The 24849-nt window shown below is 47.6% G+C and overlaps 1 protein-coding gene across 6 annotated transcripts in view; it reads right to left on the minus strand.

Moving 5' to 3' along the window:
- LOC144103913 (uncharacterized) overlaps nucleotides 1-16349 on the minus strand; it is a 35036-nt gene extending 18687 nt beyond the window's left edge. Inside the window, exons 1-5 of one of the 6 annotated variants that reach the window (XM_077636635.1) lie at nucleotides 16198-16349; nucleotides 15013-15101; nucleotides 7792-8041; nucleotides 7596-7732; nucleotides 7420-7537 (exon numbers count right to left, since the gene is read on the minus strand). In XM_077636635.1, the coding sequence (XP_077492761.1) occupies nucleotides 7620-7732; nucleotides 7792-8017 (339 nt within the window). In that variant the 5' untranslated portion in view covers nucleotides 8018-8041; nucleotides 15013-15101; nucleotides 16198-16349 and the 3' untranslated portion in view covers nucleotides 7420-7537; nucleotides 7596-7619. Of the gene's footprint in view, nucleotides 1-7419; nucleotides 7538-7595; nucleotides 8042-12404; nucleotides 13438-15012; nucleotides 15102-16197 lie in introns of those variants that run through there. The other 5 variants (XM_077636634.1, XM_077636638.1, XM_077636636.1 and 2 more) reach the window with 5 other exon arrangements.
- Between the last annotated feature and the right edge of the window lie 8500 nt (nucleotides 16350-24849).

The following is a 24849-nucleotide window of genomic DNA, read 5'->3' on the forward strand; positions in this document are numbered from 1 at the left end:
GTGCAGTCATGCGACGCGTGTCAGCGCACCGGAAAACCAGGAGAAAGATGGAAGGCCCCGCTAAAGCTGGTGCCGCTTATCTCGGAGCCTTTTCGACGTCTGGTCATTGACACCGGCGGGCCACTACCCAGAACTAAGTCAGGCTATAAGTACGTACTCACTATGATATGCCCTGCTACCAAGTTCCCGGAGGCGGTGCCGCTAAAGGAGCTTAGCTCGGCAGAGATAGTGGACGGTCTCCTGTCCGTTTTCGCTCGAATTGGCTTTCCGGCAGAAATTCAGGCTGATCAGGGGACAGTTTTCACGAGCGCACTCACAACCACGTTCTTACAGAGGTGTGGGGTGAGGTTGATTCATAGCTCCGTTTACCACCCTCAATCGAACAGCGTCGAGAAGTGGCACTCAGTGCTCAAAAGAGTGCTACGTGCTTCCTGCTATGAGCACAAAGACGATTGGGAAAGTTTCCTCCCGGCAACGCTGTTCACCCTGAGAACAGTACCGCACGAAGCGACGGGCTTCACTCCTGCAGAACTAGTGTACGGAAGGGCTCTTCGTTCCCCGCTTAGGATGCTTAGAGAAATGTGGGAGGGGACAGGAGAGAGTCAGTCAGTAGTGGAGTATGTGTTGCAGTTACTAAACCGCCTGAGTGCCACACGAGAACTAGTGGATCGAAATCTCAAAACGGCTCAGGACATGGCGAAGAAGTACTACGACAAGAATGCTAGACTGAGAACCTTCAAGGCAGGGGATCGTGTGCTTATTCTCAGGTCCGCATGCAAAAATAAGATGGAAGTTCACTGGGACGGGCCAGTGGAAGTTTTGGATCAGATTTCAGAAACCAACTACACTTTGAAAATGCCAGGGAGAGGACAGCAGATAAAGATCTATCACTGCAATTTAATGAAGCCCTATGTAGAAAGGAGCGGGGTTGTAAACATGGCCGTAAATATCCCCGAAGGGCTACAAACCGAAAACCCTGAGTGGAAAGGCAGCATGAAAGAAAATGCTACCAACAGCATAGAGGAAATCGTGTCCCGATCCGCGAGCACCATGGATCTAGAACAAAAGCAACTCCAAGAATTGAGGCAACTGCTGTGGTAATTCCGGGAGAGTTTTAGCGACCGGCCGGGGAAGAAAAATCTCATCACGCATGAGATAGAGCTAACTTCGACCGATCCAGTAAGATCGAAAGCCTACAGAGTTTCTCCAAGGCAGAAAGAAATAATTGAGGCGGAGATAAAGCACATGCTGGAACTTGGCGTAATAGAGCCAGCAGAGAGCGACAACACCTCCCCGCTGATACTCGTGGAGGCACCAGGCAAAGATCCGCGACCTTGCGTGGACTACAGGAAGCTGAATACCATAACAAAGGACCAGCTGTACCCAATACCGAACATCGAAGAAAGGATCGAGACAGTTAGCGCGGCACAGTACATCTCCGCCCTTGACTTAGTGAGAGGGTACTGGCAAGTCCCCCTCTCGGAAAGCGCGAGTCGGTATGCAGCATTTATTTCTCCCATGGGGGTATTCCGACCTTTGGTGCTCAGTTTTGGGCTAAAGAATGCACCTTTTAGCTTTTCAAAGCTAATGGACATCATCCTCAAGGACATGCAGGATTTCGCGCTGCCTTACCTTGACGATGTGGCCATTTTTTCTAACTCTTGGGAAGACCATGTTTCCCATCTCAGGAAGGTACTGACGAGTTTGAGGGATGCTGGGCTAACCATTAAGGCCGAAAAATGTAGTTTTGGCTGCTCACATGTCACCTATCTTGGTCATGTTGTCGGTAGAGGGACGAGGAGACCGTCAGACCTCAAGATAGCCCCTATCGCTGAATTCTCGCAGCCCCGAACTAAGACGGATGTACGGTCATTTCTCGGTCTTGTGGGGTACTACCAAAGGTACATACCCAACTATTCACAGCTAGCAAGTCCTTTGACTGATGCGCTTCGCAAAGAAAAGCCGAATAGCGTTATCTGGGACGCAGCAAAAGAAATTTCGTTTCAGAGCTTGAAGAGCGTGCTGGTTTCGCGGCCCATGTTACGCGCGCCGGACTACAGCAAGGAATTCGTGGTCCAGTGTGACGCCAGCGACCGGGGTATGGGGGTCGTATTAAGCCAAGTCGGAGACGACAATGAGAAGCACCCTATCCTTTATGCCAGCAGGAAGTTAACCGTAAGGGAAGAAGCCTACAGCGCTTCGGAAAAGGAATGCGCTTGTCTGGTTTGGGCCGCACAGAAGCTAGCCTGTTATGTTTACGGGGCGAAATTTACTTTCGAGACAGATCATTGTCCGCTTACATGGCTGCGTCAAATGTCGCCCAAGAATGGCCGCTTGCTTCGATGGAGTCTAGCCCTCCAGCAATAAAACTTTTCTGTGCGATACAAAAGGGGAAAATGTCATGGAAATGCCGACGGATTGAGCAGGTTATTCCCATAATTGAGGTATCCGTTCGGTGGCAATTCGGTGCCTTTTCGTATTTTTTTAGGTGCTAGTTAGCTTTGTTTTGGCGTGGTGTCCTATTATCCTTTTTCTTTTGCTTCCAAATTTTCCACCTCTCTTCAAGCCGTGTTCGGCGAATCGGGCTTTGGCAGCGAATTTGGCAGACATGGAAGCTGTTCTTAGTAGCCGAGATTATTGCTGTCAGCTACAAAATTTTGCGCTTACGTTTACATTGACAATGCAGTAGTATTGCAAAACAGCCTGGCGGCTCTCGGGTGAATTTCGTGCACTGCCTGGGGAGTGGCGCCATGTTGAGTGGCTGATTTTGACTAATGCCTCCGTTGTCCGAGGTTTAGGACTCTACTCTGTGCTTGCAGACAAGATGAAGAAGGGCCTCCCACACTACAACTGAAGTCATCTCTCCTCGACCAGTGATTGTGACCACTGGCCGATCGAGATTGTCCTGGCCGCGGAGGAGCTGTTACGTTTGGAGACGCCAACATGCCAAGAATATTAAAGCCACTGGGAATCATCAATCTACCGAGGCTTCAAAGGGCCGTCGATGTGGTTGCAGCGCTACGAGTGCAGGTGGTGGCGTCTACAAGGGTCCTTCCCCCCCCCCTGCTGTTTACGGGGTGAAACGGCTCCCCGCTGTCTGAGAACGGCTTTGGTGAACCTGTCTTTTGTTCTCAACGCCGGACCCACCCGGGACATTTTTCTCCCGGAGGGGACGACGGGGGAGCCGGCGAGCGGCGGAACTGCAAAGCAGCCGTGACAAATGCGGCCGGGTTTGACTAAGCCAACGTCTCCGGAATCCTCGTGCTTCGAAAACAACTTCGACTTAGACTGTGCGTTCCCACGCTCTACGTGAAAGCTTCTGCGAACTGCGGTGGGATCCATTCGCCCCCCACGCTACCGCTGTGAAGTGCAGGTGACTGACCTTCGACACTCTCAATGGGACCCCCTTCGGGCTATTCATCACTGAAGCCTGGACAGCGCGGACACTAATCTGCCAGAAGTGGCAAGAGTGTGTGGCTGGGGGCGGACCCGGAAGACTGGACACGTGATCTACATCACAGTGATTCGAAGCATTTTTAATGAACTAGATTCCCCAACTAGGGACCCGGGGACAGCGGACCCTATTTAAGCAGCGATCTGGCGTGTGTTCGCCAGCTCCCGATTCACTCTTTCATCTTTGTATAAATGTAAATAAACCCTTCAGTCTCTTCTTCACCTCGAAGACCCTCTCATCTCTTCGTCACCCCCACTACAGCAGTCTCCCGATCCGGAACCCGGGGACACCGACCTTGGCGAGAGACGGCACAGGCGAACCAGGGGCCCGCATCTAACAGTACATACCGTATTTACTCGAATCTAGGCCGGCCACGATTCTAAGCCGAGACCCGAAAGTTGAAGGCCACAGAAAAAAAAAAACTTACCTCGATTGTAGGCCGGCCGAAAAAACAACACTGTTTATACCTCATTATCACAATTATTTTTATGACGCGACACGACTGTTCTTACATCGCCGCGCACGTGAAAGTGCGTGGCGCGAAACGACTGCACCATGTGTCTGCGCATAGGCGACTTGGTGTAGAGAGAGGAACTCGAGTGAGACACAGTGGGAAGCATCGTGCCTGCATGCTCTGCCGAAGCGTGATTGATGGCCCCGAGAGAGACCGTTGAAAAAAAAAAGCTGCCAAAGGAGCTTTGAGAGAAGAGGAGGAGGAGAGGCGGCGTTGGTGTTGGTGATAAAAACTACGCACGAAAACTTCACTGCTGCGAATGTGCTCACGCCACCGCACGAGAACAGAACAAGGCCAAAATGGCAGCCAGTGCTCATGTGTGCTTTGATCAGTATTGGCTACGGATAGCAACGGCTACGGATAGCAACGGCTACAGTGCTGTCTTTTGTTGGCGTTTTGTGGGGGCGCCACCTGCGTGCTACATTTATTCGTATTTTACAAAAACCTCGAAACGAAATCCTCGAATCTAAGCCGACATAAGAGTTCTACATCTCGTTTTTTTGAAAAAACTATCGGCCTAGATTCGAATAAATACGGTAGATGACATATTGATCTCAGACGCAACAAAGCCCAAGTACAGCAGTCATTTCAGGGCTGTTCACGAAGCTGGCTTCACTCTAAACGAGAAGTGTATCTTTGGTGCTCAAGAAGTAAAATTCCAGTGAGATGCAATCACAAGTGGAGGAATTGGGAGGGATGAAAATCTCATTCAGTGTGTTCTCAATTTTCCACGCCCATCATCCAAGCATGATGTGCAAAGGTTCTTGGGAGCAGTGAGTTACTTGATGAAGCACATTCCCTGTCTGCCGGAAAAGATGAAAGCTTTGCAGAGTTTATTCCAACATGAATTCGCTCTTCCAGTGGAACAACATGCCTGTGGAACACCTAAAGAAAGAAGTCTTTAAACCCAAGACTCCTATAATCCATTTCATACAAAGCAGGCAATGCTGCCAAAGCTAGCCCGCCTGTTCAAGCAGGCTGTCTGCACCCAGAAAGTTGTTCGCCAAACAACAAAAGTCAACACAAGCATATTTTGTTGCGACAAACCTTAATTGCCGTCGCTGGCACCTATTGGATTTTGTTTTACCTCTTGCTGCAATATCGCTCAGTGACTCATCCAGTCTTCGAGAAACAAAAGTTGCTTAAGGCGATATGACACCAGGTTGGCAAGGTGAATCACTCAAACTCAATCCGTGTCCAAAAAGTGGTTCGCTAAATGAAAATTACAGCCAGAAAGCCTGAACACTGAGCGGTTCACAGTTTCCACCGTGCTTTTCAGTGCTAATACTTTGTTTCACAGTGCTCTTAGTTTTCGTCCTATCACTCATCTGAGTCTTGAGAAGAACGAATGATATGTGTGGTGGAGTATGGTTTCACGAACAGACTAATTCCGCATTCTCCGCAGCGTTGCCTGCTATGTATGAAATGGAGTACAAGTGCAGGAAAAAATGACAACAAAAGAATGAAGGGGCAAATACAGAGCTGGTAAGACCGAAATCCAAAGGAAGCACGATATAACTTTAGGGTCAGTATCCATGAACTTGAGGCAAGATCAGTTTGCCTTAGAACCAGGAAATATATAGAAGAATGTACAATCAGGAAGATATTTGTGCAGCATCGAGGAGCAGTGCAGAAAATATTAAACATGTTCTGGTAGACTGCAAACCTGCTTAACCAGATATGAGCGAGAACATAGTCAGCCATCCAGTAGCCTTGGGATTCAGAGATAGCGAAAGCAAAATTAACAGGTGATGTAAAAGTAGAATGGAGAAATTGCACGAAACATCACAGAAGTTGAAGAAATACAGCTTAGAACAAGAAAAACTGCCATGAATAGCAAAAAATAAACAGAACAGGTTTCAAAGTCTGAAAGAAGGAATTGGCTGTACAAAACAAATAAAACTCAACACTATTTTACAAGGCAAGGTGGCACTCACCACTGGCCTGATAAAAAGAGGATGACAATAGTTATCTATCTTGGGGAGACTTCCTCCCTTACTGAATAGAAGCATCAAGCTATGGTTCAACATAGCTGGCTGCAGTTCCTCTAGAATGTTCTTACCCTGGCTACTGGTACTCCTGCAATGATTGCAAAACGAGGATGCAAAAAACAGGCCCAGCAAAAAAGAAACGCCGAAAAACGACACCAACATTGCTCAATATGGCAGGTAGTCCTGTATTTTAAACTAGACCATTTAGTGCAATCGAAGAGTACCATGAATTTTCAGTCCTGTGTAGCGGCTACTGGGACGCGGAGTGAGGATTTTATACTTGTATCCCATACGAGCAAGGAGAAAGGGACATCTATATGGAAAAAAAAGTCTGGTGATATGCCTAAGTAGTAGCTGTTTGTACCAGTTTTCGGCGTAAACTGCTGGCTGCAGGTATCGCCATCGGGATATGGTTCGCCAGCTTCCACAAGTCACGATAACGGACCATGAACAAGCTTATCACACACACCGCCAAAAAATTCATAAAGCATCTCCATTTTCACAGCAAAGCTATAGATTGCTAAAGAGCTAAGCGTTGCATCTGCTGTGCAATTAAGGAGATAGAAGAATGCTGACATCCCTTAAGAAATGCGAATGAAGCGATCTCCACGAACGTGTAATCTTTGCTAAGGCACGCTACAAGAAAAATAAGGCATCGAGAGCTCTCTGCGGACCCAGTTATTGAGATGGTCGTGGCTAAAATCATGTACGTAATGAATTTAGATAAATTAATGCCAATTACAGCTTTGTGGCCTATTGTGTATGCTTGGCCACTGATGCAAGTGTTAAAAACAGCAGGTATAAAGAGATAGCTCCGGCAGGTTTCACCAAAGGAAGCACGTCTGCTGTTGTGGTTATACACTTCTGCGGCTTTTATGTTACTGGTGAAGGCATAAACAAGCCCGAGTCTTGCCTGACTGTGCGACGACATTTGTCCAAGCGCGCACAATGACGGACCGCGTCCTCACTAGCACACGCTGCAAACATGACGTTCACCAGGTCGCACGCACTTCCCCTTGCTCTGTAGACAGATAGATTTACTTCTGCAAAGCTTCTTCGTCACACAGACCCACAAGACATGAAAACCAAATATGTAAAGAACAAATTGAGGAACTGTACAACCGGCAACGCATGAAATTTGTACGATTGTTGATGCCACCTGCGATGCAGCTTGCATCCTGCCTGTATGCTCATAGTAGTAGTAAGAGGTTGAATAGAAGAGGAAAGGAAATGAGCACGGGCCTGTGACTGATCAGTTGTCACCACCACCAGTGGCGGCGTGCAGATGGAGAGGAGGGGAATAGCTAGAGTGAGAAAGGAAGGAGAGAGAGAATATAGAGTCGTGTTGTAGTGACCATGGGCTAACAATAGCCGTCCAAGCCTGTGTCCTCCAGGAAGATAAGGAGAGACCAGAGGGCCTTGGAAGCATTGGGGCCGGTGAGAAAAAGAAGGGCACTTGCCGTGTCCGAAGGTAGTCCTAGGACCCTGTATCTGGAGGCCAGATTTGCCTGGTGGACGACAAAGTGGGGCATTCGAGGAGGACATGGTCTGTTGTCTCCTTCGAGTGGCTCCAGCAATCTGCAGTGAGGACCAAACCGTTTCAATGGAGCCTAGCCCCGGTCCATGAGCAGCTAACCTGAACAAGGAGGGACCTCTGCCATCAAGAAATCCCCTTGTCCAGCAAAAGTTGTAGGGGTGTCCCTTGGGCAACCCTGGGGTGCTCCAGTAGCAGCTGCCACTCTGTGATGGCTCTGGCAGCATCCAGGGGCACCACTGCAGAAGAGTACAGCCTCCATGGGCTGCCTTGGCCAGGAATCAGCAGCCTCACTGACCGGGGCTCCGACGTGGCTGGGGGGATTCAAGCAAGAGGGATGGAGCAGCCACGGGAGGAACAGAGTAGCTCAGGATGGAGGAATGGGAGTCCAGGATGTCAGCAGCCAGGCGGAGGGCAGCCAGCTGTGCTGTGGTGGAACTGGCCACAAATGGGAGCCTGGCCTGGCAGCTCTCTCCCAATGAGGGGCAAATGCAGGCAGCTGCAGCAGACGGGCAGGCCGCCATGAGGACCGACCAGTACACGAACAGCTGCGTGCAGCCAGCCGCCTTGCGGGTACAATTTAAAGAGCATGTGATGCACTGCATCACAAATTTCATCCCTCTGAGAAAGAAGGAAACATGCAAGCACAATCCGTGGATTACTCGAGAAATAATCCACATGAAACGAAAAATTAATAGGTTAAGGCAACGGGATAGGCAACGAGCAAACTTAGAACTAAGGGTCAACATAAGTTCGCTAACAAAAAAATTAAAGAATAAAGTACTCGAAGGTAGAAAACAATTTTGTGGCACTACGCTTAACAACTTCATTAAAAATTCCCCGGCCAAGTTCTGGAGGTATGTAAACAGAAAGAATGTCACTGCTAGTTCGCTTACAGGTGGGAAGCAGCAAGCTGATCTATTTAACAATTACTTCCAATCGACCTTCACTGCCGACAATGGTGTTTTAGGAACATTAGTGTGCCATAGTAACGAGTCAACACAACTTTCTGGCGCTCCGGTCATAAGTGTACCTGGGATTATTTCTCTATTGTTGAACCTTGATGAAAATAAGAGTTGTGGTCCTGATGGAATTCTGAATTAGGCGTTATGCCGAACCAATCAGTACATATCTCTATCTCATATTTTCTAAATCACTTCAGGACAGCTGTCTGCGCGCTGAATGGAAGATAGCTAAAATGTCTCCATTCACAAATCAGGCGACGTAACGTCCCTGTCCACTTACCGGCCTATATCCCTCACATGTACCTGTTACAAAATTCTTCAGCACATCGTATTAAAATTTCTTAAAGAACATACTGAGACTCAAAACTTCATTCACCAAAACCAGCATGGCTTCAGAGCAGGTTCGTCCACTGTTACCCAACTGGCCGGAGTTTTTCATGACCTCGCACAGGTAATCAATGACCTAAGTCAAACTGATATAATTTTCCTCGATTACTCAGAGCCTTTCGATCGTGTGGCACATGCTAAACTGAATTAAAAACTAAACAAATACTTGGTCCCGTCATGAGGTGGACAGCCAGCTACTTATCACAACGCCGGCAATATGTGCAATACAATAACGATGCCTCTGATATCAATCTGTTCTAGCAGCATTTTTGTTCATTTTATGCATAAACGACATAACATATCACGTTAATGTGAAGGTGCGTCTCTTTGCAGATAATTGCATGCTATATCAAAAAAAAAAAAGCCGACCAAATAAGGTTAAACACAGCTTTGGGCAACGTCATACAGTGGTGCAATACATGGCAAATGGTAATAAATTTGAAAAAAACTAGTGATCTGTCACAAATGAGAAAACAAAAATTCTCTTATGGCACGGGCAACGGCGTTCTCAAAACAGTAACTGAAAAGAAATACCTTGGTGTGATTATTTCTGATGATCTGAGCTCTAAAGCCCAAGTACTAAACATTACCAAAAAAGCAATGAACAGCTTATGCTTCCTTAAACACGCCTTGCGCTTTGCAAATTCAGATACCAAGTTACTCGCGTATAAAGTCCTTATCCGTCCAATCTTAGAATATGCGAACGTCACCTGGTTTCCGTATATGCAAAAAGATGTACACATGCTCGAATCAGTTCAACGAAAAGCTGTTCGGTTTATCTACCACAGGTACCGGCGCACGGATTCTCCCACAGAGCTGCCTTCCTGCGCAGGCCTAGACACCTTATCAAGCTGCGTCACACTCCATAGACTTAAAGTTTCTTTATCAATTAATTCATAATGCATTCAACATGGATCCTTCTATTTACATTAGTTTTAATGATTCTAAACAAAAACGTCACAAGCACAAATTTAAAATAATGAATATTCTTGTGCTAACAACACATTACGTTTCCTTTTTCCCCCAAGCCGTAAAAGAATGGAATGGCCTGGATAAATCTATAACTGCTCAGGCTTCATTTGAAAAGTTCGCTGAGCTTGCAGACTCATAGGTCCTATCAACACGCCAAACCTGATTATCATGTACAGTCTTTATTGGTTTTTTGTTGTTGCCCGCTCGTTGTGTACCTAGCTTACTGTATGAAGGAATGTTAAAGGATGGTTCCATCCTGGTTCTTTGTAAGGCTGGCCTTTGCTAATACAGATTCCAATCTTGGGCCAATTACCTGTACTGGTTTGGATGTGTTTGAACGCATGCTTTGAAGACCAGAAGAGCAAACTATCTTCCGTTGACTATGCCGCACTCGATGTGATCGTTTATTGATGCTTTACAATCTTGTTTCTTTAAACCTTATTGCTGACCCTTGTGTTACTGTCTGTTAATTTGTATCTTGCTTATAAATCCACTCCTGTAACAGTCTCAGTGAGACTAACAGTATGATAAATAATAAAAAAATAAAGTCCTCCTCCAGGGTCACCGCTGCCGCCTTGGGAGGAGAACTGCTGGGGTGAGGCGCTTTGGTCTGGTGGCAAGAGCACCCAGAAACGGTGGCCCAGGTCCAGTCGTGGCGGGGGAGGAAGGCGCTCTGGTTGCCCTCCCACCAGTTGCTCGAGCGCCAGGGCAATCTACCCCCTCTGTGAATGGGGATGGCTGAGGAGGCGCTCCAGGAGGGGGCGTCCGTCCGGGGTGAGATGAAGTCACCGAACATGTCAAAGTGCTGCCAGTTGGCCCTGCAGCACTATAGGCCACACCCCAGCCTCTGCAAGTGTAGCAGGGACTTGGGAGCCTTGGGGAAGTCCCAGGCACAGATGGAAAACAGCACCAAAGGGCAATGTCATCTGCGTTGAAGGCAATGCAAACGGGGAGTCTCAGGCCATCAGGAAGGCAGCAGGGCAGCTGGGCCATCACCAGGTTGAACAGCATGGGGCTCAGCACACTAGTCTGGGGGACCCCTCTGATGGGGACCTGAGGGATGCTGTAGCGCCTCCTGCCCGGACGAAGCACGTGCGGCCTGTCAGGAAGCCCTGGATGTACCCCCGGAGGTTGCCTGTGACACCAAGGCAGCCCACAGCCTCGAGGATTGCCTCATGGGTGACGTCAAATGCCCCCTTCACATCCAGGAGTGTGAGGCAGAAGACATGGTGGGACCGACGTGCCTCCTCGAGGCTGAACACGACATCTGAGATGGCATCAGCGGTGCAGCGGCGCCTCTGAAAGCCAGACTGCTGCTCGGGCTGAAAGCCGGTGATGATTCACTCCATTCTCCCCAAGGCCATAGATTCCAGGAGCTTACCTGGGGCCGATGTTAGTGAGACTGGCCTGTATGACTGCAGGCCAACAGGTGGCATGCCAGCCTAGAGGGCCAGGACCACCACGGCTGTGCGCCAGACCTCCGGAAGGCAGCCTCTTGTCCCGACCTCGTTATATGTCTGCAGGAGGCTTCTCTGCATGGTGTCATCAAAGTTCCGGAGCATCTGACACATGATGCCATCTGGAATAGGAGCACTGCGGTGCTAGGAATGAGCAGGGCAGAGGTGAGCTCCCCTCGTGAGAGTTGTGGAGCAGATGGCCGTGACGTCAGCAGCATGTCTGCCGGCCGTCTGCATGCTGTTTCAACGTGTGTAGAGACCAGCAGGAGGAAGCTCCCAAGAGAAGACGGCCTTTGCCAGCTTGTCAGACAGCTGCTGGTAGGCGAGTCCATCAGCCACTGCGATGGCCAGGTAGGGAGCCCGCTGGATGGGAGGCTGCAGTAGTGACCACAACAGGCACCAGGCCCTGGCACTCCCCCTGGCGGCCACCAGGGAAGCACAGATCCATTCTTACGACTCTCTGCGGCATCGGTTGGGGGTCCGACGGCAGTTCGCATCTAGCCAGTTGTGCTCGGTCCATTGTTCAGGCTGTTCGTGCGGAGGGCGCTCCGCTCTGCCCGGCGCCATTGTGCTCTCAGCTGGGGAGGTGGAGATCTGGGACGAGCAGGTTGGGGGAACCTCACATCAGACCTTGGCTGCCTCGGCACACCGGGCCACATGTGTCAGGATGTCGTCTTGCATTGGGAAGCTGCGGAGGAAATCCTGAAACTTGTCCAAGTGGACAACCTTGCATCTCCGTCCATCCACTCTCTTGCCTGGTTTGGGAGCCAGGGTGACAGGGAAGTGGTCCGAACCCCAAGTGTCTGCCGAGGGGTGCCATCCATAAACACATCACGGCAGACAAACGTTGGGAATCCAGTGTAGAAAACATGCAGCCCAGTACCGCGAAGAGCCAGAACTAGGTCCCGGCCACGAAGATCCTACCTGTGGTATCCCGAATGCGGGCGTGCTGCGTTGAAGTCCCCGCAGAGAAAACAGTCGCCGCCAATGAGACTGACCAGCTGCGGCAAGGATTCGGTATCATAAAGGGTCCGAGGATGTACGTATACACTTGCCACACCAGTATCAACCTGGCCCAGCCTGAACCTCAAACAGACGAACTCCATGGGGGCCACGACCGCATCACTCACCAAAATCTCCATCTGGGCCAGAGTCTTGTGGACGAAGATGGCTGCCCGGGAAGGTCCAGGAGGATGGCTGTCCTCTAAGCATGGGTCCGCCAAACAGGAGGGCTGCTGACAGCTGGACCTGCGACCATAGCCGATGGAGCCAGGCAGGTGAAGCTTGTTCCGCAGCAGGTACACCTCCTGGAGGGCCAGGACGTCATATTCCTCCAGCCAGAAGAGGTCGTGGGGCTCGGAGAGACGGGGACGAAGCGCATGGCAGTTCCACTAGAGGAGCCGTGGTCTGGGGATCATCCGTGGAAGGCTAGTCATTGTGGTTTGGTTGATGCTGCTCAGCCTGCACCATGCTCAGTGGTGGCTGGCTGGCTGCTGGGTGGACTGCTGTTGAGGGCTTGGAGGGTTGCAGCCAAGGTCGTCGTCAGCTGTTCCCGCTGGCCGCTCAGGGGGAGAGGTGGTGTGCCGGTCTGGGGGAGGGAACGTCCTGAGCCATGTCAAGGGGTCGTGGGATGCAGGGCCTGCAGGGGTGGCCTGGGGGAGTCTGCCATTGATTGCCTGACGGCCTGGGCATATGATTTCTCCCCTGTCCGGAGGTTCAACCGGATGGCCCTTCATGACACAGGCTCCGCAGCGGCTACAACCGCTGTCGCCGCACGTCGTTCCTCCTGCCAACAGGGGCAGGCCGGGTTGTCAGCGGGATGGCGTTCGCTGTAGTTCGTGCACCGTGGTGCAGAGGCATCACAGGCACCGATCCCGTAGCGGCGTCCGCAGCGGCGGCAGTGCCTGGGGTGAGTACAGGTGGCAGTCACGTGTTCGAGGCAGCCGCAGTGACTGCACTGGATAGGGCGTGGCAGGGCTGGCCGTACTAGCAGTTGGAATTTGTAGAGAGTCACATGGGATGGTGGTTGTAGCGCCCCAAAGCGGATCTGCAGGGTGGTGCCCTGGCCGCGTTGTACTCCCAGGATAGGCACTGGGGCTCCAGGCCTGAAGGCAGTTCAGCCCCCCCGTATCAACAGGAACGCTCGGAAGATAGTCAGCCTTCCAATAGCCTCCGGGTTCAGTGGTAGCGAAAGAAAAATTAACATGTGCTGTAAAAGCATAATGGACAAAACGCACGAAACGTCGCAGAAATTGAAGGAATACGGCTTTGAACATGAAAAACTGCCATGAATGGCAAAAAATAAACAGAACAGGATTATAAGTCTGAAAAAAGGAAGGGGTAGTACAAAACAAATAAAACAATTCGCCACTTTACCTTCCAAGGCAAGGTGCCTCTCACCACTAGCCTGATAAAAAGAGGATGCCAATAGTTATCTATCTAGGGGAGACTTGCTCCTTCAGTGCTCTGTTTTACTGGATAGAAGCATCAAGTTATGGTTCAACATGGCTGGCTGCAGTTCTTCTGGAATGTTTTCCACAGGCTACTGGTACTACTGCAATGCCTGCAAAATGAGGACGCAAAACAAACCCAGAAAAAACAAAAAGACGAAAAATGATACCAACATTGTTCAATACGGCGACTAGTCCTGCACTTTAAACTAGACAATATAGTGCAATCGAAGAGCACCATGCCTTTTTCAGTCCTGTGTAGTGGCTATTAAGATGCGGAATAAGGATTTCATACTCGCATGCCATGTGAGCATGGACAAAACGGACTACAATATGAAAAAAGCCTGGTGACATGTCTAACTAGTAGCTGTTTCTACCAGTTTTCAGCACAAACTGCTAGCTACAGGTACTGCCATAGGGATATGGTTCACCAGCTTTCACAATTAGGTCGCGATAATGCACCACGAAACAGTTATCACACATACCACCACAGAATTCATAAAGCATCTCCATTTTTACAGCAAACCTATACACTGCAAAAGATCTAAGTGCTGCATTTGCTATGCGATTACAGACATAGAAGGACGCAAAAATCCAATAAGAAATGTGAACGGGGCAATCGCCACGAACGTGCTATCTTTGCTAAGGCCTGCTACAAGAGAAATAAGGCACGGAGAGCTAACTGGCGACCCAGTTAGTGAGATGGTCGTGGCTGAAGACATGTAGGTTATGAATTTAGATAAATTAATGCCAATTACAGCTTTGTGGCCTATGGGGAACCTGCGCTGGCAAGGTGGCACTGCAATTGTTCCATTCGGTGACTCAAAACTGCTTTTGTCAGCCGCTTGGGCAACTGCAAATGCGAGAACACATTCTGCGTGATCAGATACCCGCGTTTTGCTGACAGCATTCATTGCCTAGCTTCTCTCGGCATAGCCCAGATAACCGACGCACGGCATGTGGCCTTCGACAGAGTGCGGAGGCTCACGCCAATAAGCACCTGAAGGCGGCACGGAAAATTACTAAGAGTACGACCCAAAACATCTTAGGTCTCCTCGATTCGGCAGCCCTTTGTGCACCAGTTCAGGAAGTGCGGCACTCTCGCACTCGATTTGACAGTGCAGCTAGTGCCACCAACACTTCGGCACTCAATTTGGCTTCGTGCTGCAGGAGTTCTTCTGCACTGCTGCACTGGCCTCCTGGCGAGTTCTCTACTCGTGAAAGTAATGCAAGGTGCTTGGCGCGCTCCGTAGCAGACGGCTCAGCGGCCATGCTACGGTGGCTATACCTGTTTTAGTGAGCGGCGTTGAGACCATGGTTGAGACGGCCGTGTACCCGTGACAGATGCGGCATCCGCGCCGGGCCCTCACCAAATAGCTGAAATGACAGTGCGCGTACGTGTGGGTATGCGTGCGCGTGTCTGTGTACTCGCGTAAGCGTAAGATGCAGATTGTGAGATGTTTCATACTAAGTGGGCAATTGCAACGTTTGTGATGTGCTGCGACATCAGTACCTCCGCTTAAGGCAGCGACTGGGCTTGAGGTTGCTGTCAGCCCACACCTTCGCCTGCCACTTAGCCTCTGACAGTCACGTCGCCGTCCACCGAAAGTGAACACGATTGAGTTGAGTTCAAATATAGATCAGGCCACTCTTGGCGGACAACCGCAATCACTTTTCGATAGAACGGAAGCAGCCTGAATCACGCTTATGGACTGTAAAAGATCGTCTCGAGCGGTAATCTGAATAACCTCTCAAATTCATTGTTGCCTCTTCAAAGTACCCGTTGAATCAGTGACGGTCGATCGGCCTGCGCCACTTTGTACAACGCAACGGAAAGAACGGTGTCAAATTCTTCACCACTTTTGGAATTAACAAATTTTATAGCCGCTCCACGAGATGTGCCACTTCGAGCAGATTTGCACAGCGTTCAATGTAGCTAGCACAATCTCGCGCATATGTGAAAACACGCGACAAACACCAACACATGGCCGCAGCAGACGAAAGTTTCTGCACTTTTGCACACGATTTGGCCGCTGCACCGACAGCACTTGTGTCAGGCTACACTCGCGCCGCAAAAGCTGGCACTACACTGACACGGCAGTTTTGTGAACTAGTGCAGAAAGTCCAGCCAAATCGAGGAGACCACTTGCTCTTCCCGCTAGGCAGTGTGTTATGGCGCTCCAATCGGCACGCAAACTTCAGCGCAAGGTCCCCGTTGTGTCCACTTGCCCACCGAAGCAAGTGTGAAGTATAACAGGTTTAAAGAGATAGCTCCGGCCGGCTTCAACAGAGCAAATTCGTATGCTATTGTGGTTGGACATTTCTGCGGCTTGCATGTTAACGGTGAAGGCGTTTACAAAACGGAATCTTTCCTGACAGTGAGGCGTCATTTGTCCAAGCGCGCACTAAGACGGAGCCCGTCCTCACTAGCGCACGCTGCAAAAGTGACGTTCACCGGGTCGCACGCACTTACCCTTGATCTGTAGGCAGCCAGATTTACTTCTGCAAAACTTCTTCAAACAGACCCACAAGACACGAAAACCGAATATGTAAACAACAAATTGAAGAACTGCAACAACAGGCAAAGCACGAAACTTGTGCGATTGTTGATGCCGCCCGCAATGCAGCTTGCATCCTGCCTGCATGGTAGGCGTGGACACGTTTAAATATAAACATCATAAGAACCATGTAGACAGCCTCAATTAAGTATTAATGACGCAGCAAAGTGTCAACTGTGCACATTGTATTTTTATTTGAAAAATGACTGTCAGTTGCGACCTTACAGCGCGATCGAAACCAAAACCGAATTTTGATGCGGTTGGTTTCGATATCGCACTCGATGGAGCACAATAATTCAATGTTATATCCGAAATTTATAGCTGGCTGAGCTTGTACGTGCGATTATTTACTCGTTGCCACTGCGTGCTGCTTGAATAGAAATCGTGCGTGGAGATACTTCTCCACTCTCTTGAACCTACATTCCGCCGATGCATAGCACCCAATTTTTTATTTGCTGAATGCACAGTACTAGAACACGTCCAGCTCGCTGCTACCAAGCGCAACGCATGTCACGCGTATCGTGAACTCTTTGCATGGCCAGGGCCTTTGCAACAAGGACCTGATCATGCGCAGAGTTTTAAAATATGGCTCCTTGTCCGGACTTCATTCCAGAATACCCGAATAGGTAACGATATGCAAGGAGATCGTTTGGAGCGTACGCTTCGTTGCGGTTGTAGGCGCGCTAACGTTCTGCTTCGGCAATTGTTATGGATTTCGGCGCATTCGTTCTTGTGAAAAGGCGTTAGTTGTACCCTATAGGTGCGAGCTCTGTACCCTTTTCATCAACATATAGAAATTTCCGTACAGAAACTTCCGTAAAAAAATTATCCTGGGCGCAGTCTAATTAAATTTGGCTGCCTACAGAGCAAGGGTAAGTGCGTGCGGCCCGGTGAACGTCACTTTTGCAGCGTGCGCTAGTGAGGACGCGCTCCGTCTTAGTGCGCGCGTGGACAAATGACGCCTCACTGTCAGGAAAGATTCGGTTTTGTAAACCTTCACCGGTAACATGCAAGCCGCAGATATGTCCAACCACAACATCGCTGACAAGATAGCACACGTGTTGTCTTGCGTTGACTTTTATAACGTACGTATAAGCGACGACTATCCCGCCCCAATCAAATGATATAAATTGTTTACCTTAAAGAAACCTCTGAGGTGCTTAAAATCTCAGTTTGTTAGCATTTCTTTTAAAAATCTAAAAACACAAGACATGCATGTCCACAAGTGCACTTTCTGCAATGAGCAAATTTACACGGGTGAAAATACCAGAAGACACTGGAAAGTGTTTTTTTTTTTTTGCACATGAGCATAAAATACGATATGATGCCTCAGGGCATGAATTTGGGCTAGGTGTAATGGAGGATGCCGTAATGGTTAAAATAATGAACAAAGGCTAGCCGATTTCATAAAGTCCAGTAATGAACGATGGTATATGGTTCCTGCGTCCAGGCTATATATGAAGCAAGGTTGCTCAGTTAAAGACCCACTATACCTGCAGGTGCCTGATCCTTATAGGCTAAATTGCAAGCTGTGCAGTCCCAACACAGCAAATGGTGAATGTCAGCTTCAATGTCCTCGCGTTTAGAAATTGGACACCCAGGCCAAGGAAAAAAACCTCGACACCAAGGCCACTTCAGAGTGAATCCATGCCTTTTCAACAAGTGCACATGCCTTTTCAACAAGTGTACATACGTTGAAACAAGTGCAGTGCCTTTTATTTTATTTTGCTCAATTAATATCTGAACTGGAACTTTGCAAGCACTGTTCTGAACATGTTATTGATCTATGAAAGATTTCTTAAATTGGGCATTTCAATCTTGAGCGGCTTTGGCACTTAATTATTGTTACCTCTGCATCATTTTTACAGTGATCACAGGTGCATTCCTCCATGCTTCACATTTAACGGGGTTCAATATATGTTTTACACAGTTTTCTTACTTGAGTAACTTTAATAACAACAAACACCAAGAGATTTCAACATGAAAACTTAATAAGTAAATTATTTCTACTTCTATTTCTTTTTGATGCCCAATTATTCATATGACCTAAATTCTGCATTTCAGTTTTTTTCTTCGCTCTCTCTCCTTCTGCTATAGATCAAAGGCATCTGTTTTATCTCATTTCTCACTTGAAGGATTTTTAAACGTATTTTTTTCATATATTGTCTATGGTTTGGTGAACTGAGGCGTTGATTTTTGATTATTTCGCTATTTTGGCGGTTCTCTTCGATTATCATTCCAAGGATTCGGATGGAACGCACTTGTCGAATTACTTTTCCTTGCACTTGTATGCTTATGTTGGCTGGCGGGAGGCTGGATTTCTGTCCTCTAGGAATGTCTCTTTTAATTAGGAGCTCCGATTTGGGATGAGAACATTCAAGTCCTACCGCTTTAACGTAGGCTTCTATGGTATCGACGGCCCTTTGTAGGGTCTCTTCTATCTCCCCATCATTTTCCTTCCTAATCCAGAGGGTAATATCGTCGGCATAGATAGTGTGTCTGAGATCAGGGATGGCCTCGAGGTGTTTCGGTAGTTCTATGAGGGCCAGGTTAAATAAGAACGGCGAGAGTACCGAACCCTGCCGGGTCCCCCGACAGCCCATGCGTATAGGATTTGAGATGACCCCACCGAGCGATATCTCTGTCGTCCTTTGGTCCAGAAATGATCCTATGTAATTCAAGGTTCTGAATCCTGGATTTAGCCTCGATAGGTTAGTGAGGATGGTCTCATGTGACACGTTGTCAAAGGCCTTGTTTAAGTCTAATCCGAGGATAGCTCTCGTGTTCTTGCTTTTGGGGATGAATGTCGTCAACTTGCCCGTTCCTTCACGTCTGAAGCCCAGCAGCACCACAAAGCATCCGTGACCCATCTGCTCTTGTTCCGCCTTACCCTACTGACTCCTTGGATTGGCTATGGGTCCCGTCTTCCAGTCCCAGCCTCTCCTCGAAGCTTGTAAGCCAGTATCAAGGGCCTTATCATATCATCCAGCAAACCTCTCCTTTAAGTTACCTCATCGAGCCCCACCAACCGTCCTCGGATCACCGTCACCATGGCCGTGAAATTGTCCACGTCGATCGCCTTAAATTCTACTACGATCCTCTCATCCTCGCCTCTTCATAATTTGCCCGTCCGTATCCTCCCAGTCGCCAGGATGGCGGCTTTTCGCCCAGGGGGTTGTTATTGGACAGAAATGAGGCTTGGGAAGTGCCAGCGGCCGGTGACAAAAGAAGACGACGACACAATGTGGGTGTTGTTGAAGAAGCTGACGACGTGCCGAACGCTAGACGCTCCTGTGTCGTGCCCTTACCGGATTCCTGGTTTCTGAAGGACCTCTTGGTTGAAGGCCAGTTGACGTCTTATACTACTGTATATATATATATATATATATATATATATATATATATATATATATATATATATATATGTATATATATATATATATATATATATATATATATATATATATATATATATATATATATATGTATGTATGTATGTATATATATATATATATATATATATATATATATATATATATATATATATATATATATATATATATATATATATATATATATATATATAAGCGGTCTTTTTATGGATCATGCGGCTGAAGGTGCTGTAGACAGTGATGATAACATACTCATCCAGAACATAATAATAGCATTTGTAGTACGGACATAGTATTTCAGTGTGACCTGTTAGTTATATTTGTGAGATGAGCATTGCGTTTTAATTCGGGGACACTTCATGATAAGAATAAGCAGAGAAGATTAACTATAGCGGAACAGTTTTGTGTTGCTTTAGTGTATTGGAAATATTATTTCGACTAGAGTCTCACAGAGTGCATGCACACTTGTTTGCGCCGTACAACAGCTGCATAGGCTAAATATTTCAACGATGGTGGTTGAAAGCTCACAGAGTATAGAGCTTAATTTGTAGAGTAGCATTTGCAGAAAACATTCACTCTTGATTTATTTGTGCTGAGCTTGTGCAGCACATGGATAACCTTGCTCACTGCCACTGATTCCAACGTCGCTCGGAAAGGCCTTATGGTAGAGCCTATGCCTCGCATTCGGGAGGTGCTGGGGATCGACCCCAGTGCCACCGGGGACCCGCCAGTTTTCTATTTGCAAGCCGATTTGTGGCCCTTTTTCATTGTTTAGTGCCAATACACTTCCAATGTAGCTTGCTAATTTTGAAGTAGGGGCATAAAATGCAGAGTATTCCTCATAATTTTTGCTTCCTAAATATTCTTGCGACAAGTAAGTTTTCAATATAGGAGCTAGGTTGTGGTCAAGTATAGCACCAGGGTGACTATTCTGTTCTGGTGAGTAAGAGCACTCTCGGTTCTAGTCACTGAGATCATGCAGGCCACACACAAGACCTGGTTATGCAATTCTATCGACATGTAGAGTTTATTCTGTAATTTTTTAAACACGGTCGAGAATTTCATGACACTGCGATTCGAACCTTGGTCCTCTTGCATGTGAGGCCGATGCTCTGCCTCTATGCCATTGCTGCCCTTCTTCCTAGTCGAAATCAAGAGGAAGGAATAAGACTGGGCAAGACATGTAATGGAAAGGCAAGATAACCAATGGCCTTTAAGGGTAACAGACTGGACTCCAAGTGAAGGGAAGCATAGCAGGGGCAGCAAAAAGTCAGGTGTATGATGGGATTAAGAAGTTTGCAGAGATAGCGTGGTGACAGCTGGCACAGGATAGGGTTAATTAGAGTCTCAGGTATGGGAGAGGCCTTTTTCCTGCCATGGGAGTAGTCAGGCTGATGATGATGATGAAATATTCCTGTAATACATGTTTGACCGTTGTTTATTTCTTCTGAAAATGTGTTAATGTGAGGTACATGTCATTTTCACATACAGTTTCCAGAAAGGCTGTGTGAGCATCCAGTACAGTTGGAGAAGCAACCGATGGCTTGGCTTGGCAGGTGGGCGAGTTGTGCAGATTCTCAGAGATGCCATTTCGTTTTCTTGCTAATATTAAAGCCAAAGAGAAAGCCACCCCTCCACTAAGTAAAACATGTTAAAATGCGGCAGTAACCTTCAAAACAGATGAACAACTCCTTAAGCCACACTTTCGGTCGCTTCCTCACCAGCAGGTGAAGCAGCCTGTCGGATCAGATGCTTGCAATTGGCTCTCATCTTCAAAAACTGTACTCACAGTGAACAGCAGTTTCTTATTAATTTCAGAAAATACAGACAGTTACTTGTGTTTAATAATATCTCAAAGAACATAGACCACAGTAATTTCTGCCTAGTGGGAGATGTTTGCATATTATTAGATCAGTAGCTTGCATGCAGGAACTTTTCAATCCCTCATATAATTAAATACAGAAGTCTCTGTGGATGCTGACATCAGTTATATATGTGATAAATAGGAATTTGTTATTACATACAAGTTACCTTGGCTCTGATGCATTACACTTATTCATCAAAGACACATTCCAATTAGCGTTTTTCATCGCAACGATCATTGTTTTACAATGGAAACTCGCTGCTGCCCTGCAGTTCTCGTTCTCTTTTTAATTTAAACTAGGATACGTTAAGAAGATAGCACGGCACAGTGGGGAACACAATTACCAGCAGTAAACGGTCTACTAAACTCATGCGGTCATCTTTGTTAGCTTGCCAGAAAATAAAATCTAGCAGACTGCTGCAATTTTTTCTGCTGCAGCATCTAGTCTTTCTCACATCTGTTGAAGATGAACTGGGAGTTTCCCCATGAAGCCCTCCTAACTGCCTTTTCTCTGTTTGATGCCATTACAGTTTTGAAAGCAACGTTCACGGGATGGGATGCTCTTCTTGAAACACACATTGTTGGCTTGATGGTGGGAAGCATATTGAGTTCCTTCTTTTTATCCTTTGTTCTTTTATGATCGTTTTGCAGGCACAAGCTGACAGCAGCATATTACTATTAGGCTGCATTCATAGCCCAATTCTCAATGTTCAGCTTTTCTCATTCATTGTTGCTTAGATTTATGCACCACGCCCATGCTTATAGTTTTCGTGTCCTTTAAGTAGAGCCTTCCACATCAGGAGGCTCAATGACTTAGCCATGCGTTAGGAGGATGTACGTAGACTGACAATTAAACCAGCATGAAGTGGTTCCTGGAGCCCAAGCGGATGCAGACTGGCTGCTTTATTGTCCATTTACTCCAGCTGTTCTAACTGTCCATTTGGGGATGTTATTATTTTGCCGTTTTTTGTTTTTTGGACACGGAGGAAAGACTCAAATGATAAATTAAGTGCATCAGAAGGTGTGCTCTTAGCCTGCGCATCATGTATGGTCAAAGGTCTCCAAATAAAATAGCAGTGTTTAGGGCCACTCTGTTGCATTGCGTAAGGTGAACAATAATGTGGCGGCTTCACTGTGACTTCATGGAAGCATGGTGACTAGTATAAAGAATGATGAACATTTTTGCTTCCTTTTCATGACTCTAACTACATCCACAGCACAACGAAGGCCTCTCCCGCTGACCTCCAGTCAACCTTGTGGTTTGTAGCATGAGCCACATCATCCCGGCAAACTACCTAACCTCCTCATCTAACCAAACGCATTGCCATCCACTAGTATGTATTGCTTCATTCAGGATAAGAACCTTTTGTAGTATGACCCAGGAGCTTGAAGAAATGTCTAGAAAACACACTACTTGTGTTTGTAATATTCTTCAGTGCTTTCAACTGCAAGTTTTTAAAATTGAACAGAAGAAGCTATTACTTCCGGCTCCCTTATGCAGTGTCATTGGGTTATCAAATACAAAAGAAATGTACTTGCAGTGGGTCTTTGTGACATATAGACATATATTATTGGGGTGTGTAAAGAGCAAAATTTTTAACTACCGATCGAACATGAACATCAAGAAAAAATTCCTTCGAATATATCGCATCAAATATTGCACACCTGTTTATTAAAAAAAAATTCAGAAATGAATCAACGATGTATGGACATTGCAACCCAAGAAAACAGTCAGACTAATTCAGCACCATGCAAAAAACAAACAAACAAAGCAACGTGCATAGCAATGTATACTTCTTAATTAAGAAACATATAACAGTATGCAACCTGTAATGTACGTGATCACGCTCAATAAGTGAAAATTGAAATCCACGAACTTGAGAGCTGGGCAGTCTCACAGCAAGTGATGAATGTCGGCTTCAATGTCCTCGTCTTTCATATTGCACACCCTGGCCGAGGAAACGTATCTCGGTACTGAGGCCATTTCCAAGTGACGGCAGGTGTGAGGGCAACCCCGACCCGTATCCTCCTAAGCGCAACCTCCTCTGCACAGGTAAGACCGTGGGGGAGGGTTGCCGTGTGCGGTTCCTTTCTTGATGAAAGGAGAGTAAAGTTGTTCAAATGAAGGAGCTGAGGCAGTTATGAGCCTGGATTCGCAAGGCGGGTCGCTAAGTCTGCCTGCGTGGCTGGAGGTCAGCAGATCTAGGTCTGTGGGACCCACTCAATACGTACTGCCTGCAGGATGCGTAACGCGAGCCGGTGGATGTCCCGACTAATCGTTGGACAGCGGCTAACACGTCGCAGGAACTGGACAACTTGAAGGGCATCAGTGCGGATGACAACGCGGGCCGCAGGGAGCATAGTTATGGCGGCCACGGAGCAGAGTGCTTCTTGAACTGCAACAAGCTCAGTACAAAAGGACGAAGAGGGTTCCGTAAGCTGAAACCTAGAGGTTTGATTTAGGGCAGGTCTGCATGGGCAGTATATTGCTGTTGTTGCTGTGCAGGCTTGTATGCTTGCGTCTACGCAGGCAACAATGGATTCTTCACGCAGGCTAGCATCTTGTTCCTCAAATTTCTGGTGAAGCAACGATGCCGAATTAGAAGATGTTGGGCAGCGATTATCTGCTGCCTTGTTGTCACTGAGCTGTGCAAACTTCCAGTGGGGGAAGAATTGGCATTGGCGGCTGAAGAATGGAGTGTGATGTTGCATAATTAAGTCCTCAGTGCATGCGTGCCATGGAGTGCAATAGACTGGCCTTAAGGCTGCGCGCATCACGGCGCTGCTGCACCAGCTCGTCAATGGTATTGAGCTGCGCATTCTCTTGTTATGTTATGACTGGTGTAATGCGTGTGAGGCACGTAATAGTCCTCATAGCCTCTCGGTTCACGGCTTCAAGGTGATCCCAAGCATTGGGCTCTTGTTAGATGATGAAACTGGGCTTGATAAACAATACGTGGCTGCAGAACTGCCCTCACCAATTGCCGTGCAACGAACGAGCCTGCGCAACCCGTTTTAGGAGCAATTCTTCTAATCAAACCCAAAGTCTGAATAGCTTGCCTTTTTGCAATTTCGAAAGCCATGCAGTCACTGATTCTATATTAAGCCAAGGACTTTTACACTCGGACTTTCCTGTAGTGGGGTGCCTGATAGACAAAGGCGGATTGGACTTGCAGCAAGTTAAGGCATCCCCAGCGGTTCGCAACCAACGTGTATGTTGTTTTATGCACAGATAGCTGAAGTCCGATGAACAATGCGTAATTAGAGGTAACATCCAAGGCAGGTTGAAGGGCAGCCTCCTGAGTACGGAG

Source organism: Amblyomma americanum, chromosome 9 (genome assembly GCF_052857255.1).
Source record: "Amblyomma americanum isolate KBUSLIRL-KWMA chromosome 9, ASM5285725v1, whole genome shotgun sequence".
Taxonomy (NCBI): Eukaryota; Metazoa; Arthropoda; class Arachnida; order Ixodida; family Ixodidae; genus Amblyomma; species Amblyomma americanum.